Source organism: Podarcis raffonei, chromosome 16 (genome assembly GCF_027172205.1).
Source record: "Podarcis raffonei isolate rPodRaf1 chromosome 16, rPodRaf1.pri, whole genome shotgun sequence".
In the NCBI taxonomy this organism is placed as follows: Eukaryota; Metazoa; Chordata; class Lepidosauria; order Squamata; family Lacertidae; genus Podarcis; species Podarcis raffonei.
In genome coordinates this window covers 33,849,554-33,868,215 of record NC_070617.1, presented here as the reverse complement: position 1 = coordinate 33,868,215, position 18,662 = coordinate 33,849,554, and the positions used below count along the sequence as shown (strand labels likewise).

Below are 18,662 nucleotides of genomic sequence, written 5' to 3'. Positions count from 1 at the left end.
TCCCTCGGCAAGTTAAATCCTTGCAGCAATGCTGAGAGACAGTGACTGGCCCAAGGACACAGTGAGCTTCCTGGCTTGAGTGCAGATTTGGACCCTGGTTTCCTAGATCCTAGTTCAGCATCCTAACCTCTACACTGCATAGGATCTCGGTGGGATCTTGCTTTAATACTGGCAATGGGGCAGCTTGCTTCTTGACACCTGAAGGAAGAAGGCTTTGCACATACTTTGTGATTGTATCATTAACTGCTAAGCTGCACCGGTCATATACACATAGCACTCTTACACAACCTGCACAGACACCCTAAGAAGAATACTGAGAACCAGTGCTCCCCCCCAAAAAAAAATGTTTAGGGGTGCTCTCATTTTCCTACTCATATTGAAATACTGTCCCTCAATGAGACGAAACTTAGATTCACAAAATGTTTAGGGGTATGCGTCCCCCCGCCCAGAAAAAAACACTGCTGAGAACTGTAGTTTACCCCACAGTGCTACAGTTCCCAGGATTCTTTTGTACGGTGGGGTGTGTGTGCTTTAAGATTGTGCTTTGCAGGCAGCCAAAATATGTTTTCTCATTTATATGTGCAACTTTCACTTCAGAGGAGGTAGGGATCTGTGTCTGAAAGTGAAGTGTGGTGTCGTGGTTTAGGCTAGGTTTGCAGAGGCCCACGTTTAAATTGTTCTTTGGCCAGCGACTCTACTGAATGGTTCGGGGGTGATTGCTATTTCTCAGCCTGGACTTCCTCACTGAGTTGTTGTGGAGGACAGAGTGGATGGTAGTAAAGCCGGGGGTGGGGAGGAATTAATGGTCCACCTTGAAAGTTTGCTTTTCAAAGATTTCCCAAGCAGCCTCACAATAATTACAACTCCCATGGTTCTCTCTCTCTGTGAAATAACCCTGTCAGTTGTTTTTCATCTGAGTATATACTACAGCAGGCATTCAATTGCCGCCAGGTTTGTTTACTATGCATTAAAGAGATTTCTATCCCGCCTTTCCTCTTAAGGAGCTCAAGACAACTTATACTGTATACAGTAGTTTTTAATAGATTATAACTATCTATATGGTTTCAATTGTATCAATGTTTGATACTTTAAAAAAAAAAGTTTTGTTCTGTGTTTTTAGCAGGTTTTTTTGGTCTGTAAGCAGCCTTGAGTCTGTCAGGGTTTTAACAAACGTATGTATGTATCAGTTACAGAAAGGTAGCCGTGTTGGTCTGCCATACTCAAAACAAACAAACAAACAAATTTCTTTCCAGTAGCACCTTAAAGACCAACTAAGTTAGTTCTTGGTATGAGCTTTCGTGTGCATGCACACTTCTTCAGATACACTGAATCTGAAGAAGTGTGCATGCACACGAAAGCTCATACCAAGAACTAACTTAGTTGGTCTTTAAGGTGCTACTGGAAAGAAATTTGTTTGTTTGTTTGTTTTGAGTATGTATGTATGTATGTATGTAATAATATGGTTCCTATTTCTTCCCTCACCCATTTTATCCTCACAAGAACCCTGTTAGTAGGGTCTCACTGAGAGAAAGCAGCTGGCTCCAGGTCACCTTAAGCCTCTGCTTTAGCCCAACAGCCTTAACAGCTGCACCTTAGTAGTGTAAAAGCCAGTTCTGAGAGGAATGGGAATTTAGTGGGGTGTGTGTGACTTGTGACGTAATATGACGTCCCAAACGTCATGGTTCATGGCTTCCGAACCGTCATGCATCTTGGGAAAGAGAACGCGCATCGCGTAGGACCCTCCTTATTACGTCCCTGCTGGGTTACCGTACCCTTGCTCGCCAGCCCGCCCGCCCGTCCCGCTATTTGACTGCTGAGCTTGTGATAGGCGGGCTGCTCTAACAGTCACTACCGCTTGCCCAATACCGCGAGAGCTCTCGAGCGGCGCCGGCCAATGGCACCTTTAGCTCGCGCAGCCCCTACTTCCCGAGCTCGCAATAGTATCCTATGGAAGGGGAGATCTTGCGCGCGCGTCCTTCCCCCTACGGTGTCCTTCAAATGGCATCGCCCACCGTAGATCCTCCGCGGGGCGGTGGCGGGACAGACCAAATGCAATCTTTCGAGAGGGGTGAGCGTGTTTAATGGATAGGTAGGCTTGGTGCAAAGGCGGGTGAGGTTTTTAATGTTAGATACTGAGGTGGTATTAGCATTATTAGCTTGACTGCCTTTTCTTTTCTCTCGGCAGGAAGGTGGGGGGCGCGATTTCTGCAGTTGGTATGGAGCAGGCTGAAGTTCCACCGGGAGAGTTTCCCCCCAGCCTTGCATTCACTACCCAGAGGACACGAAGTGGCACAGAAGCGAAGATGTAACCTGCTGTTGGAGGCCCTCTTCTGTCTTAATCAGGATCTCTGTTGGGGCCTTCTGCGTGCAAAGCAGGTGCATTCCCACTGAGCTGCTGTCCTTTCTGCATGGTGCTTTAAAAATGCAATAAGAGAGGTAAAGTGATTAAAGGTAGCGATCAAAATCACGTATGTGTGCATGTGATGGTGGCCTCAATATCTTTATTCCTTGCAGCATTCCAGTGTGGTGGTTGTATAAACTAACAGCACTGAATTTTGAATTGCATTTTTAATGTTTGATGTTTTGTTATGTTTCTGTATACGTTGGAAGCCACCCAGAGTGGCTGGGGCGACCCGGTCACATGGGCGGGGTACGAATAATAACATTATTACTATTATGGTAATATAAACTACCAGTACTGTGGTGGGTAATTAGTCCTGAGTGTCTGGGTTAGCACTTGTTTTCCTCTACCTTACTCCAGAGGCTCTCTAACCAGTAGAGTGCTTTGGCATTGCCTGAGGATATATTGAAGTCATGCTCATATCCCTCCCCAGTAGGATGCTTGGTTCCCATTGGGGTCTACAATTTGAGCAAACATTCATCTGATGGTAGGTACTTACAGACTCTGGGCGCAGGCATGACGCGGCACATGTACAGAATGCATACAGTGGTACCTCGGTTTACCAACTTAATCCGTTCCGGAGGTCCGTTCTTACAGATACCATAGTAACAAAAAGATACAATGCCCCACAGTTTAAAAGGCCACAGATTTATTTTTATATGGAGACAAAAAAGTGGTGTTTTTATTTTCTATTCATATATAGTTAATACTCTTCTGTTGTTTTTAAATTATTATTTCTTTAGGCACTTTGATCATAGCTGCAGTATTCATGCTGAAGAGAGTTTGTGGCTCAGCATCATATTCAGCCATAGCAACGCTATGAGTGGACCTATCCTGCAGTTAAGCCAAGTTTCCAACACACCTGCTAGAAATGGAACTTCCTGGCGGTGTCTAAACTCTGAAGTTTGTGAAAGGAACAAAGCTCTTGTTGAAGGAACCATTAGTGCTGTTCTTGTAATTAGTGCTGTTCAAGCTAAGCAGCTGTGAATAATTTGTATGCATCTAAGGCATTACCTATAGGGATGCGGGTGGTGCTGTGGTCTAAACCACAGAGCCTAGGGCTTGCCGATCAGGAGGTTGGCGGTTCGAATCCCTGCGACGGGGTGAGCTCCTCTTGTTCGTCCCAGCTCCTGCCCACCTAGCAGTTTGAAAGCACGTCAAGTGAAAGTAGATAAATATGTACCACTCTGGCAGGAAGGTAAACGGCGTTTCCTTGTGCTGCTCTGGTTTGCCAGAAGCGGTTTAGTCATGCTGGCCACATGACCCGGAAGCTGTCTGCAGACAAACAGCAGCTCCCTCGGCCAGTAAAGCAAGATGAGCGCCGCAACCCCAGAGCCGCCCGCGACTGGACCTAATGGTCAGGGGTACCATTACCTCTACCTTTAAGGCATTATCAATTAATGTTCATATTTTCCATTCATCCAAACTTTATTAGATATTTATATAAATATAGATACATATATAATTTCTGAACTTTGAAGTCCGAGAAGATACTTTTTAATTTTTTTAATGCTGTGTCTGATGTAATAAAGTAGATCATTATTTGTAAATTGAATACAGTAATAAAAAGTTTGATAGTTATTCATATTGAATATTATATTAATATATTATTAAATAAAGCATACCTTTGCACAATTCTTCTTGAGTCTTTGGTATTTTCCTCATCTCATCCTGTTTATTAATATAATCAATAAAGCAGAATCTGTTTCATAAAATGAATCCATTTCCTGTTTTTGTCTTTATGCCAGGCCTTGATTTAGTTAGTTTTTCTGCTAATATAAAAATGCAAACTTTATTATACCAAGCTTCTAATGATGGATCTTTAGAGTATTTCCAGCATTTTTCAACCAGTAAATACCATGATACCCTGATAAAAACAAGAAGAAGCATTTCCTTATATAGGATGTGGACATTTTGACAATGAAAGATTTGATAATGATACTAATTTTGGAGCTATCTGTATTTCCTTCTTTATAATAAGACTATACAGTATTTTTTAAAGATGCCCTGTCAAAACCCATGCACATATTGGCATTCCCAGTATATGTAGGAAATATGCCTCCCATCCCTCGCATCTCCTCCAACAAGTTTTGTGCCCATTATTCTTTTAAACTATGGGCTGTTCCCATTGTCCCATTGTAAATGTTTGATGCCAGAACTTTCATTGTAAAGTCCAAAGCATCAATTGCTCAAATCCTGTTAAAGACCTAGTAGCCTGATTCCTGCTATTTTGGTTTGAGATAAAGAAAAGACTGATGTAACTGGGACCAGTTTACCCGTATCGTACCCAAGTTGACCTAATTTGGGAGCTTCCCCTTCAAAAAGATCATGTATAGAAACTATGCCCCACATTTGCCACTGGCTTAAGTATTGAATTTTGCTCCTTAAAAAAAAAGTATTTAAAAGGGAGTAACAGGAAAGAAAATGGAGTTTACTCTGTCAGGAGTTCAGCCTACACTCGAGTAGGACCCTGGCAGAGACACATGCCCAACTGGCATGTTCTCTCCCTCCTGGTCTTTCATTCGGGAGCTTCATAAGTTTTCTTCAGCCCAAACATCACAGCAACCAATGCCAACCGACACCGGCACACTTAGGGATCCGCAGAGTTTGCGCATGGCTTGTGTGACAGACCTCAGCAATTCAGCATTTTGGCTAATCTACTGTATTTACATATAAACACACACGGAGCACTGCAACATGGCTCCCTCTCTCTCTAGCATCAGACAGCAAAGAGATAAAGAACAAAGGACAACAGTCCCACTTCACAGAACACAGTAACTCAAAACATCCTGTCTTTGTCACTTCCCACCCTGTGGAGCCAAAACATACACAGTCATGTGAAAGACAACAATTCTATGACTGCAATCACGGAGCCAGGAATTCTAACATACTCTGCCCCCCTCCCAGGCTATAAGTGTGTAACTGAGGGAGGGATTATCTGTAGTTTCTGGATCCCCCCCCCCCAAATTTGTAAGGTAAACTGTGCACTGCCCTGTACTTAGTTAAACCCTCCAGGGAGACTCACCAGGTACCATAATTGTATACTGTACAGTGTTTTTCTTCTGGAAAAAAGTGCTGGAAATACCTATCCTTCAGTACCCCCCCCAAAAGAGCACTGATTATATACAGCTTTAGGTGCCAGACTTTTGGCTCTGAATTCTGTGGCCTCCTTTTGAGTGGCTGGAAAGTTTCAATCTTGCCTTGTTTTTAATGGATTGCCTTTCAGATTTTTCTTTGTTTTTCTTTGATGCTGGTTTTGAGTTATAATAATGATAAAAAAAATATTATTTATACCCTGCCTATCTGGCTCGGTTTCCCCAGCCACTCTGGGCGGCTTTGGGTTATCACAGTAAAAAAGAAAGAAAGATGAATAAATCCAATAAATAAAAATAATTGAGAATTTATTATTCTCCCCATTTCTTTTAGTGGATTTATTCATCGGTTTTCAATGTTCTTTCAAGTTGGATGATTATTATGGATTATTATTTATTGTATTTGATTGAAGTGGTGCACATTGCACTCTTAAAAATTGCTGGCATTTACTGCGTGATTTTACAATCAGGAATTATAGCAGATTTTTTAAAATGGCTATTTAATTTTTTAACCCGAGTCTAAAATTATGCAGAAAACAACTAGTGCGCATGTACCAATTCAGATTCTTTCCCTCCCTCCTTCCTTCCCCCTCCTTTTCTGTCTCTCTTTGGCACATGCGCCGTCAGGGCCGTCCCTTCCCCGCGCTTAGAAAACGTACTTTACGTTCACGCTGGGCGGAGCCTCTATTCGCATGCGCATTTCTCCAATCCGAAGCCAACTAGTGGAACTGGGCGGGCGAGGGTGGGGTGAGGCTGGAGTAAGCGCGCTTACCCGAGTTGACCGGCGCGACATCCCACGAATTGACTCTCACCGGCGCCCGTACCACCAGCTGATGCGCATGCGTCCCTCTCTTTTTTTTGTTTCCTCCTCCTCTTCCCCCGCCAGTTTCCTGTCAGGAGGCGGATGGCAGAAGCAGGGCCCGGCTCGGAGCGGGAGGGACGAGTTGGGGAGGCGCCTTGACTGGAGCGCAGCGGGCTGACGCCTCGCCGGAGAGACAAGGTAGAGCCGGCCGGTCCCGGGAGGGCTTGGCGGCTTGTGTGTGAGGGCCGAGGTGCCTAGGCCGCTCTAGGCCCGGCCTGAGAACCGAGCCAGGCCTCGAACTCGGACCTCCCCCCCCTTTCTCGCCTGAGGGAGTTAACGGGCGCCGGGAAGGGCCAAGAAGGGCCGGTCCCGCCGGCAAGAGAACGCAAACGCCGCTCCAGGCTCCCAAGGGAGAGCTTTTTCTGCCGGGTGGGTTACTCGGGCGCTTCCACGACAGGGTGACGGGACTTTTTTCGCCCTGCCGGATCGGGCCAGCGGCCCCTGTATCCCCAGCATCCTAGTCTCAACAGTGGTAGCGAGGGAAGGGTTGTGCCGGTCCGTGGCTGCAGTTTAGGGCATCCGCTTTGCACGCAGGGTGTCGCAGGATCAGGCCAGGTAGGCTGGGAGGAGAGGAGCCAAACTGAAACCCTGGAGAGCCAGTCGTTACATATATTTTTTTAATTGCAGGCACCCGCAAACTCGGCCCTCCAGATGTTTTGGGACTACAACTCCCATCATCCCTAGCTAACAGGACCAGTGGTCAGGGACGATGGGAATTGTAGTCCCAAAACATCTGCAGGGTCGAGTTTGGAGATGCCTGGTTTATTGCATTTACTCCCCGCTTTTCTCTCCCCAAGGAGCTCAAGGTGGCACACATGGTTCTCATTTAACCCCCTGCAACAACCCTGCGAGGTAGGCTAAGCCGAGAGGCTGCAACTGGCCCCAAGGGCAAGCCCACTGTGTTTCGTGACTGGGGATTTGACTGGGTTCTTAGTCCGCTAACACTAACCACCACACCACAGTGTAGAACAGCCTTTCCCAAGGCTAGGGTGTTGTTGGACTACGACGCCCATCATCCCTGGTTAGTAGGACCGATAGTCAAGGACGATGGGAGTTGTAGTCCAACAGCACCCCAAGGTTAAGAGGTGCTGCTGTAGCTGTACCAAGCTAAATGGACCCAATTGTCTGACTTGTTTAAGGAATTTTCTTGTGTTTCTTTGCCTATTTTTTTGTATTGTTGTTAATATTGATATGTTATGGGCGTAGAGAGCTGTTGCTTTGGGTGTCATCGATCATTCGCTTCTCACGGCCAGACCCTTACACAATGACTTGGAGAAATAAAAGTAATAGAACCATTCAGACAAGAGTACAGATTTATATGATTCATTTTAAAAGGATCATGAACTCCTTAATCAAATAGATCTTTTAAGTGCCATGCATAATAAAATTGTCGATAAAATACAACTAAACTCCACCAAAAAAAGCATGCATAGAATAATTTTTAAAATTCAGATTTGTTTTAAACATTTTACAAATTAAATGTAAGTAATTAAATTACATGTCTGGATAGACTTGTGAAAGTGCTACTAGGTGCAGAGAAAATGATACTGTACTGGATTAAGACACCAATTTTTTTTTCCTTAAGGAAAGAAGATTAGCAAAAATAAGGTTTTAACTCCCACAGTGACATTTATTTTAAGTTTGTTTCAGCAAAAACCTACAGAGAATCTTGTGGCTCCTTAAAGGTGACCACATTTATTATGGCACAAGGTTTTGTGGACTACAGTCTTCTGTATCAGAAGTATGAGATTTTTAAGGCTTTCCTGAATACTAGAACTGAAGGGGCCACACAAATGTTAACTAGAAGGGAGTTCAATAGCTGCTGAACTACCACCTGGAAATAACTTATTAATTAAATATTTAAGAATTATTTTATTTTTATTACCGTAGTGCTTTGGGAACCTGCTGCTATTATTCAGAGGCAAGTGAATGTGGTTCTCTCCCTCTCCCAGTTTTTTAAAACACCCACAACAACCCTGTGAAGTAGCAAAACAACAAAACAATAACAGATGTATTATGACATAAGCTTTCAAGGTCTGCTAGAGTCCTGTCCTTCAGATGTGTGAGGCGCTGCCCTGAGTTGAAGTAGGGAAAGATTGTAGAAAGAGGTTAGAGAAATGCTGAATAAGCATGTTAACGGTGGCAGTTCCTACACCCAAGTTATTAGCAACTTGAATAAGACTTCATGCATCATATTGTCCACAGACGTGAAAGTCATAATAAATGTGTTTGGTTTTAAGAGCCAGTGTGGTGTAGTGGTTAACAGCAATAGACTCGTAATCTGGTGCACCGGGTTCGCGTCTCCGGTCCTCCACATGCAGCTGCTGGGTGACCTTGGGCTAGTCACACTCCTCTGAAGTCTCAGCCCCACTCACCTCACAGAGTGTTTGTTGTGGGGGAGGAAGGGAAAGGAGAATGTGAGCCACTTTGAGACTCCCTAGGGTAGTGATAAAGCGGGATATCAAATCCAAACTCTTCTTCTTTAAGATGCCATTTCATGCTTCTATTTATGTTTCACATCATAAAAATGAGACAGTAACTGCAGAAAACAATTTTAATCCTATTGTGGTTCAGCATAAAACATTTAACAGAGTGTGCAGTACTATCCAGGAGAATATTAACCTTTCCTTTCTTGTCTTACACTTGAAAGGTGCAACTTGTGGTAATAGATCTAGTAGCAATCAGGTGGAGCACATCTGTTTAAATAATTTGGAAAAGTTGGAAAGAAATTAAATACATTTATTTCTATAGTTCCACCAAGGTACATACATGCATTTTCCAGGGTGACATAAAAAAGCCTGGACTGGAAACTCGGGGAAATCTTTAAAAACCCCTCACAATCATTTAATTTCAAAAGTGGTTGAGGGCACAAAGGGAGTGGAAAGATAAGCTTGACAAAACACTGGAGGAATTCTGTCTTTATTGTGTTGCTTAATGAACTTTTCTAAATTTCCCTTTAGACATTGAGAACATTAAAAAGGTGATAATGCACCATGGCAATGGTCCTCAAAATGCCCAACGCCAGCTCCAAAGGTCCCGCTCCTTCACTGGCAGCGAGGGTGAAGACCAACAGGCGAACCTACCCCAGTCCCCAGCACCTTCGTTTGCTCCTTCAGCAAGCCCATCAGCACCACAGTCTCCCAGTTACCAAATCCAGCAGTTTATAATGAGCAGAAGCCCAGTCGCTGGGCAGAATGTGAACATTACCCTGCAGAATGTTGGACCGGTTGCGACAGGGAACCAGCAGATCACACTTACTCCGTTGCCGATCCCGAGTCCGACCTCCCCGAGTTTCCAGTTCAGCCCTCAGCAAAGGAGATTTGAGCATGGGTCCCCCTCCTACATTCAAGTTACTTCGCCGTTGCCGCCACAGGCTCAGTCTCAGAGCCCCACGCAGCCTAGCTCTATGCCAGTGCAGTCCATATCAAATGTTCGGGCGGGCACCCCAGGACCTGGCTTGGGGATGTGCAGCCAGAGCCCGACACGAGGCTTTGTTGATGCAAGCGTTCTCGTGAGACAGATTAGTTTGAGCCCTTCAAATGGCGGGCACTTTGTGTATCAGGAAGGCTCCGGCATCACCCAGATATCTCAAGGCACCACAGCTCAGGTGCAGCTTTCATCTTCCGGAGCACCTGCTGCAGTTCGAGAACGTAGGCTGTCGCAGCCCCACTCGCAAACCGGTGGCACCATACACCACCTTGGACCACAAAGTCCCGTCGCTAGTGGAGCAAATATCCAACCTTTACCTAGCCCTGGTCACATTGCAACAAATAACCTGCCACCTCATATCAGCAACATCATCCAAGGCATGCAGCAACAGCAGCAGGTTCTCCAAGGTCAGCAGTTGAGCAGATCCCTGGGATATGACCGGACGTCTAGTGGGCTGATAGCTGGGGTTGGAGGAGCTTCTGCTTTTGGAATGACATCGCCGCCACCTCCCACAAGCCCTTCCCGGGCCAGCATGCCACAGGGGCTGACAAGCCTCCCTCTTGCTCCTTCAGTAAGTGCTGTGGTGAAAAAAACAAAGAAACTGGAGGAGATCCCCCCAGCCACTCAAGAAACCGCTCAGCTGAGAAAGCAATGTTTGGACCACCACCTCAAGGAAATGGAGGTGTTGAAAGACGCTTTCAAAGAGTATTTGATTGAGTTGTTTTTCCTGCAACACCTGCATGGAAATATGATGGATTTTTTAGCTTTCAAGAAGAAGCCTTGTGCGGCGTTGCAAGCATACCTCAGGCAGAATGACTTGGATTTGGAGGAAGAGGAGGAAGAGGAACAATCTGAGGTTATCAATGATGAGGTAGGAACTTGCTGTTCCAATAATTTAGAAACCTACTGAAGCCTAGAATTATTTATACCAGTTATTTGATTTCTAATTCTATAGTCTGTAGCGTGCATACTTGGAACTCAGTACATTTGAAATCAGTTAGATTTGCATTGGAGTACGAAGCACGATTGGGTTGCAAGATTTATTAGGCCAGTAGGTAGCGCAGCATATCCTGCAGCATTCGTCTTTAAGGTTTGGTGTTTTGATATTGCAAACAGATTTGCTGGACTTAGGTTTAGGATCTTAAATTTAGCTGTTATTTGTAATTCCATTTGATCTTATTTGTGGTTTTGTTCATAGATTGGTTATAGTGTAGTAGGTAGAATGTTCCTCTTTGATCAGGAAGGTGCGAGTTCAAGTCCTGTTCTTACTTTAGCCATGAAATCCAGTTGGTGACTCCAGACAAGTAGCCACCTCTCAGCTTAACTTGTCTTGCAGTGTTGTTATGATAAAATTAGAAAGTGAGGGAAATGGAGAAAATTCCTGTGCAATGTTGCCCTCAACTTTTTAGAGGAAGCTCAGGGTACACATATGAAAATGATACGAAGTTATGATGTGCTGGCTTGCAGTGTTACAAAAATAATGGCAAAATCCTTCGGGAACCCCTTAGGGAATTGTCACTTTATGATATAAATATTTTCTAGTTGTAACCAAAGTGTCAGAAAAGCTGGTTTAACATGGAAGCAGAAGTTGTAGGGCATTTTTTTGTTTGCTTGCTTTCTCACCAGTCATGCTCACACAGGAACCTTAAACTTGAGTATAAATTTGCACAGTAGGTTTACTGGCACTCAGCTCAAATGGCAAACTTAGCTGTCAGTTAAAAGAAGGTTCAGCTATGTAATTTGTGGTGAATCCAGTGTGTGGTTACTCAGAAGCAAGTCGCACTATGTTAATTGGGGCTTACACCCAGGTAAGCGTGCATAGGATTACAGCCATGATTTTGTAATAACATCAAGTGAAAACTTGAAGCAGGCTTAATTTAGGGCTCCACCAGTTTCTCCAAGTATCACTGTAGTGCAAAATAATGATAAAGGCCTGGATACAAAGAACCCGGTAGCTCGTTCCACATTAGCAAATAATACACTCTGGGGCTATGTTTATCAAATAGCTTCCTCCTCTCTTGCTGCATAGCAGAGTTTGAAACTGAACTTCTCAAGCAGGCTCTGGTGTCTGCTGTTGAAAAATGGTTTGTTTGTTTTTTATAATCAGCCCTGGTGAAAGAAAGCTGTAAGCAGCTACTGGGATCCTGATCCATGTGTCTAATTTTGCTACATTAAAAAAAAAGTGCATTCCAAAAGAAATTTAAACTCTTCATTATCTGTAACTATCTGGCGCAGACACCACTTTCTGTTGTTATCTTGCAAAAACTGTCAAGCCTAAAGTCTGTGTCTTTTTTTATAAAAAGCAAATTAGCAATGCAATCTTATACATGCATACTCGGAAGTCAATTCCATTGAGATTTGCAACTTGAATGGTTTTGCAAGCTTAGCAGTAAATTGTCTAATACTTATACAAATGTTTACCGGTAAAACTCAGGTATAAACAGGATTTCTGGAGGTCCCATATTTCAAAGGAGTTCATTCCAATTTATGATACTATTGATTCTAAAGGCGATGTTTACCTACTTTAAACTTCCAAATAATGTGTTTATTTTTTAATTTAAATAATTTATTTACCACTTAACTACAATAGTCTCTAAGTGGTTCGCAAAGATACAATACAAAGAGTAAAAATATGTTAAAATTATAAAATAAAACTTCAATTAAAATGCCTGCTGGGATAAAAAAAGCCTTCAGTAGGCACTGGAAGTTCAATAGGTGACACTTTATGTGATGCCAGATCTCCAAAGTGTTTCCTTTTGTGACGAGTTGGAGGCCTTTGAATCCCCCAGTTTGGAACAAATTGATCACTCACATAATGGGAGCTTGTAATGTCATGAGTGAGGCATATAGTGCTTATATGCAGGGAATACCTCTGAAACAATTTCAGGACTGAGACCTTGTAATAGGTGAAGGATGTATAGCTACTGACTTGCAAACTACAATTTCCAAAGAGCCAGTCTCTTCTTCCAATTCAGTATTGTAAATATGTTGACATTTTCAATACTATCTTGATTACCTAATTAATGGCAGTTGTTAGTACTCTAATGACCTATTTGCTTCCATCAAAATGGTGGGGGCTGTGTGGTCTCACAAAACTATAGAGTGGAAAGCAGGTGAACATCAATTTGAAATTCATTTTACTGAAAAGTGACATAATCAACAAAACGAAAAGGACAACAAATAAAAAACAAAACAAAAAGGACAACAGGCACTTGACATAAAACTCCTCAAGGGGTTTCAGAGTAAGACACTCCTCCTTCAGGAGCTTGAAATGCTTGAGAGTTCTTAAAATTCAAGAACTCATAATTAAATATAACCAGCTCAAGCTTGAAAAAATAGTACGTACAACCAGGGCTTTTTCCAGCCAGAACTCACTCAAACTCAGTTCCAGTACCTCTCAAGTGGGCGCCATTGCCATTCTAATGAAGGAGGTGTTCATGGTGGGCTTTGGCACCTCTTTTTCTAGAAAAATAGTACTGAGTACAACTATGTTTATTTAATTCATAAAATTTATGTACTGCTTGACAGTAGAGGACCTCAACATGGCTGAACCTCTGCAATTTATAATCAAAGTGATACTACTTTGGACCAGTGTTTCTAAGTTTTACAGAAGTGCTTGTCAGGAATACTCAGAACACTAAATGTGGAATCAACTCTTGCTTGTCAAACAAAATCAAATATGTTTTCCTGCAGAATCAATTCTAATGAAAAATGCAGCAAAAAACTATCTCATTGGTGTTGTGCATCCCTTTGGTTTCAAACTTTTGCTATGAAGACAGATGCTCATAATTTTCGAAATAGTTATTCTTCAGAAAATCTTTCCAGAATTCATTATAAAGGTTGAGTAAAGTTCATCTGAGTAGGCCTGGTGGCATGGCACATAAAATCAAATGTATCACTTCTTAAATTTTGATAAAGTGCATTCCTTTCTATAGACAGTAATTCTATAGACTGATTTTAACCTATATCCCCCCCAACAGTATATCATTTCCCACCCCTTTACTTTTTGAATGCAGGTATCCCTATTTAACACTCAATTTAAGAAAACTTTTTTCCCTCTTTGTAAAAAATAAAATGGACTTACGGAAGACGTTTGAAGAAACAAGTAATAAACTTCCAGGAACATTGACAATGTTACATTTTCTTTTGAAAAACAAGGCACTTTGGGGGGTACCTCCTTCTCTTTGTATTTTGTGCATTTCCTCACTCTTATTCCCCCTTCCTTTTATCACCTTCTGCTAAAGCAATGCAACTTCATCCCTTGCCTGGGTGGGCTGATTATTATGGGAGTTTGGGGGAGGCTGCGAGGAGGGGAGAGAATGCAGGCTATGCTCATTGCTTAATAAATGTTGGGGCTCTTCTGAGTGTGAACTGTCTGTCATGCTAATTTTGTTGTCTGTTAGAAAGCCAATATCTCAAGTTAACCCATGTTATTTGCCTATTCTAAATTTCAGTGGAGACTTTAGGTGGCGAGTGTTCGCAAGTAGCCTGTGCCTCGCCCCATTCTGCTGTCTATAAAGACAAAGCAGAACGTCTTATTTCTTCTCTTTTTTCTTAAAAAAAAGTGGGTTCAAGTCCCATCACACCTATGGGCCTTTTCTTAAAATCCCCTCTTCAGTGAGGAACCATCAATGCAATGCAAAGTCGAGTGTGTTGATCAGATTTTTTAAAAACAGAAGAAAAGAAAATGATTTCCCTTTTTGTTTCCCCCCCAAAATATCTTCTCTCAGGTAAAGGTTGTGACAGGAAAGGATGGTCAGACTGGTACTCCTGTTGCTATAGCAACCCAGCTTCCTCCAAATGTTTCTGCTGCTTTTTCATCCCAGCAGCAACCATTTCAGGTACTTTTTCAATGGTTCTAAACTTGTAGTTTCATCCCAGGTGATTATTACTATTCCTTTTTTCTCATTCAGATTTGGTATTTGAAAATAGAACCTGCATTTCCCCACCCCACTCCCTGAGAGCCCATCCCTTTTCATCTAAAAAACAGAAATGAATAGTAAAAAACCTCTTAAAATTTCAGATGCATGAGTGTTTATGGAGCTTTGAGGAAGTTACTTTTTCCCACCTCTTGTTTCAAAGTTGCTGGCTTATTTCATTAACTTTCAGCTTTTGATGTGTTCCGCTTTGGTTTGCTTGTCTTTGGTTCCCTTGTGCGTTCTGCCTAGTAACAGTGTGGGTCTCTGTGTCTGTGGAATATGACTGTGGATTCTTTCTAAAATTCTGTTCTCTCTCTCCTCCCCCTTTTGTCCTTGATTTTGAAGGTTTTTGAATACAGATACAAAAAAGGGGCAGAACTGCCGCTGCACCTTTTCTCTTTCTGATGTAATTTAAATTACCACACTTTACAAATGCATAATAAAATGCCTTGCTGTTTCATAGTCAAATGTATGCATAACAGACTTTATGAATTGTTGGATTAAATTGTGGGTGCCAGAAAATAGAGTGAACGAGTTATCATGCCCTGCGCTGAAGGGTTGTGCTCGAAATAATGGTCTGGTTCAGATGTAATGTAATCATGTAAAACCATGATTGATTGTAAGGTTAGAGAGCTTAACTCACATACTATTTTTCTCTCTCTTTTTCTCCTGAGAGGAGGACAGCTTCTGCTTTGACCTAAGCACAGTTGTGGGACCTCCTGTGGTCTGCTGTAACTATAGCTTGTTCTTCACAAACAACCTGTGGTTTGGTATCTTGGTTTGTTAACTAACCGCAGTTAGAGCAAACCATAGCTCTCTGAGTTCAGAAATAATGGAATCGTGGCTTAGTTCAAAACTGGAAGGTTTTGATCATAGGAACATAGGAAGCCGCTTTATACTGAGTCATGCCACTTGTCCATCTAGCTCAGTATTGTTTACAGTGATGGGCAGCATCTCTCCTGGGTTTCAGGCAGAGAAACGGGGAAGACATAAGTCTGAGCCTTTGGCCAGCTCATTCTAATAAAGACAAATTAGCTGCTTCTTTTTTTGTTTCTTAAGCAGGCCATTATGACAGACTAGGGTGGCTCCTAGGCAGAAAGGCAGTTCAAAAGATTGCGTACAGAAAATGTCATCTACAATTAGTGTGTGGGACATTATTTTAATGATATTTTAATTGCATATATTCAAATATTAAGAACTTGTTTTGTGTTCCACACTTTATTTGGTATTACAATTTCTTTTATTATTTTGCTCTAAACCATATCTTTATGGCAAGCATCAATTCTTTACACAGGGTGAGGGTTTTTCCCCACCCTTACCTGATTTATCATATGTGCACCAGGTATTACCCCCTCGGTAAACAAAACAAAACAGAAACCTAATGTCTACAAGTATATCTCAATCTGTAAATCTAAATTTATGTAAAGCTAAATTTCATATTTACCTAAAGTGTATATTTTTTAAAATTGCTGCCTCTATTATAGTTCCAATTCTAAGCCATTTGGTAGACTCTGATGAAACTCTCCAGCCTTAGGCTGTTATGCCAACACACTAATGCCAACACACACATTCAAAGGAGAATTCAAAGTAGGACTTGCGTCCAAATAAATGTGTTTAGGTACTGGTGCTAATGGTAATACGTACACAATTTGTAGTAATGTTAGATCATAGTCTTAGATACTCTTACCTGGGAATGAGGCTGCAGTCCCACATCCCTTTATTTGTGAGTAAGCCCCTTGAATTCAATGAGACTTACCTCTGAGTAGACATGTGTAGTGTTGCACTGTTAGTTTAATGTTCCATTAAACATTTTACACTATATTGACATTTCCATTGGAATCTAGATGAGCTCTCCGACGGCAGCAGTCTAATGATCTGTTTGCTCCCATCAAGACAGTGGTGGCTATGCAGTTGCAGAGAACTAGAGACACTGACTACGTGAGCAGATATCTGCCCAACCTCCTGCCCTCCAAGCGTTTTGTACTACAACTCCCATCAGCCCCAGCCAACATAGGCATGTTCGGGGTGATGGGAGTTGTGGTCTGAGACATCTGAAGGGCACCAGATTGGGGGGAACCAATGGGGGAGGCTTCTTTTCCTGCCAGTGGGAACTACAAGCCCTCCCTCCACTCAGCAGGCCTATAATAATGATGGACTTTTTGCCATTGTATGGTGATTGGCTTAATGAATCACTTTTGCTCGTACCCACTTCGTTTTCAGATTTCTGCCTCCAGTATCTTGAGGATTGGTCTGTCCTAGCATGGTTGTTTCTTGCATACACTGGCATCTACTGTTTTGGGGAAATGGGATGGTCCCTGTGAACTGGGGGTGATGGGAAGGGCACAGAATCTTGGTGGGATTGGTTGTAGTATTGAAAGCACCAAATTCTCGGTGGCTCTATACGTGAAGCAAAAAAAGGTTATGATTTCATTCCAGGATCAAGCACATGAAGGTTTTCAGCTGTGGGGGAAGAAGCTTTTACCTTAACTTTGCTTTGTTAGGAAAGAGAGAGAGAAAGCCGCGTAGATTTCCCTTTCTGTAGCATTAACTGTGTCATATAAAAAAAATTTCTTTGTAAAATGGATTCAAAATCATCTTAAATAACAATCATTGAAAGCTAAGAGGTAAGTATACTGGGGTTGCTTTACATTCCTTCATTATAGACATGTTTTTAAAAATGGCCAGCAGCTCTTGGACAGATTTTTCTCTAGATTTTCTCATGCACCATTTTTCTTATTTAAAGAAGGGTTCGTGCATATAAGGTTCTGTCAAAGAAGTTGAGGATTTAATTGAATTCTGACTGCTCTGTTTTTGTTTTATAATAGCAGGCGCATGCAGGGACTCCAGTAACAGGAACTGTGAATGCCATAGAAATTGAAGCTTTTAAGAGACAACAGGCACTTACATCAGCAGGTATGGTTCCTTTCAGTGGAACTTTGATCATCCCTTTCGGCTATTAACACCAGGACCATCTTAAATCTAGTGCTTACTTTTTAAAAAGCGTGCTTCAGTGTGACCATGTGGCCTGTTCATTGCGATGGGAGTTTTGGCTTGTGCCATGTGCTCCTCCCACAGCCAGTAAGCTGGATTTCACATGGGCATGGTGTGCATTTGAGCCAACTACTGCCCTGATTCTGTACTTTTCCACAGTAGAGTTGTAGATAAACAGAAAGCCGAATTTAAAACTCACGGGGCATCTTTTTAAAACACTGTAACCTGAACCCCTTCCACTATACCCTGCCGTAAATGGAATTTGAATATCACCAGATTCGTCTAAGAGACCCCGAATTGAAGTGGGCCGTCATGGGATGGTTTTTCAGCATCCAGGTGTGACTTCAGGAGTCCCTCTTCAACAACTCATGCCAACAGCACAAGGTACTGTGTTGCCACATGCCAACCGCAGATTAATTTAGCAAGGGGGGGCGTTGGCACCAGAAGCAGAAACCTCACAAAACACAGCCTTTCTGAGGTCTCTGGTTCTGCCCTGTGCTTTCCCCTTGTAAATTAATATTTGGTATGAAATGCCTCGTTCCCTTCGAAGGAGCTGAGTCGTAGGCTCCAGTAGTGCATGTGGGCCTGGAAAATGGCCACGCGAGTTGATGCAGAATCATTCACTTGGGAGCTTTCCAGTTTGCAAGAAGGGTGGTTCTCTTTTAGGCGTTTTTCATTTTAATTCCACACTAGTTCTTGCATTTGTGCGTATTTTGTTTTGTTTTTGCTTACCATTAACCATGTCAACAACATTTTAAGACCATAGGACATGTAGGTGACCATTTAATAAAGTTGTTTGTGTTGTGTTGTGTTGTGTTGTGTTGTGTTGTGTGTACGTGACTCATGATTGGAAAAAACCATAAGATTTTGTGCATGGTAGATTGATGTTGACCGAATTTCTTACTGCGGTTCACCAATGCTAATCTTATTTTAAGTGACGCTGTAAGTGTGTCAAAGTAAGTACAGTC

General features: G+C 42.5%; 1 protein-coding gene, 1 long non-coding RNA gene and 1 other non-coding gene across 22 annotated transcripts in view; all 3 read left to right on the top strand.

The window, feature by feature from the left end:
• The first annotated feature begins 1,484 nt into the window (after nucleotides 1-1,484).
• LOC128404017 (uncharacterized) lies at nucleotides 1,485-4,038 on the top strand. Its single transcript, XR_008328042.1, has 2 exons — nucleotides 1,485-2,436; nucleotides 3,145-4,038. It is a non-coding gene; the product is annotated as an uncharacterized LOC128404017 (long non-coding RNA).
• On the top strand, nucleotides 2,742-2,879 carry LOC128404537 (small nucleolar RNA SNORA49). Its single transcript, XR_008328134.1, has one exon. It is a non-coding gene; the product is annotated as a small nucleolar RNA SNORA49 (small nucleolar RNA).
• A 2,315-nt stretch (nucleotides 4,039-6,353) lies between the features above and the next one.
• The window catches only part of EP400 (E1A binding protein p400), a 75,995-nt gene continuing 63,686 nt past the window's right edge, over nucleotides 6,354-18,662 (top strand). For 18 of the 20 annotated variants that reach the window (XM_053370053.1, XM_053370036.1, XM_053370034.1 and 15 more), the window contains exons 1-5: nucleotides 6,354-6,493; nucleotides 9,316-10,655; nucleotides 14,515-14,625; nucleotides 17,529-17,616; nucleotides 17,971-18,078. In XM_053370053.1, the coding sequence (XP_053226028.1) occupies nucleotides 9,342-10,655; nucleotides 14,515-14,625; nucleotides 17,529-17,616; nucleotides 17,971-18,078 (1,621 nt within the window). In that variant the 5' untranslated portion in view covers nucleotides 6,354-6,493; nucleotides 9,316-9,341. The remainder of the gene's footprint in view (nucleotides 6,494-9,315; nucleotides 10,656-14,514; nucleotides 14,626-17,528; nucleotides 17,617-17,970; nucleotides 18,079-18,662) is intronic. The other 2 variants (XM_053370049.1, XM_053370048.1) reach the window with 2 other exon arrangements.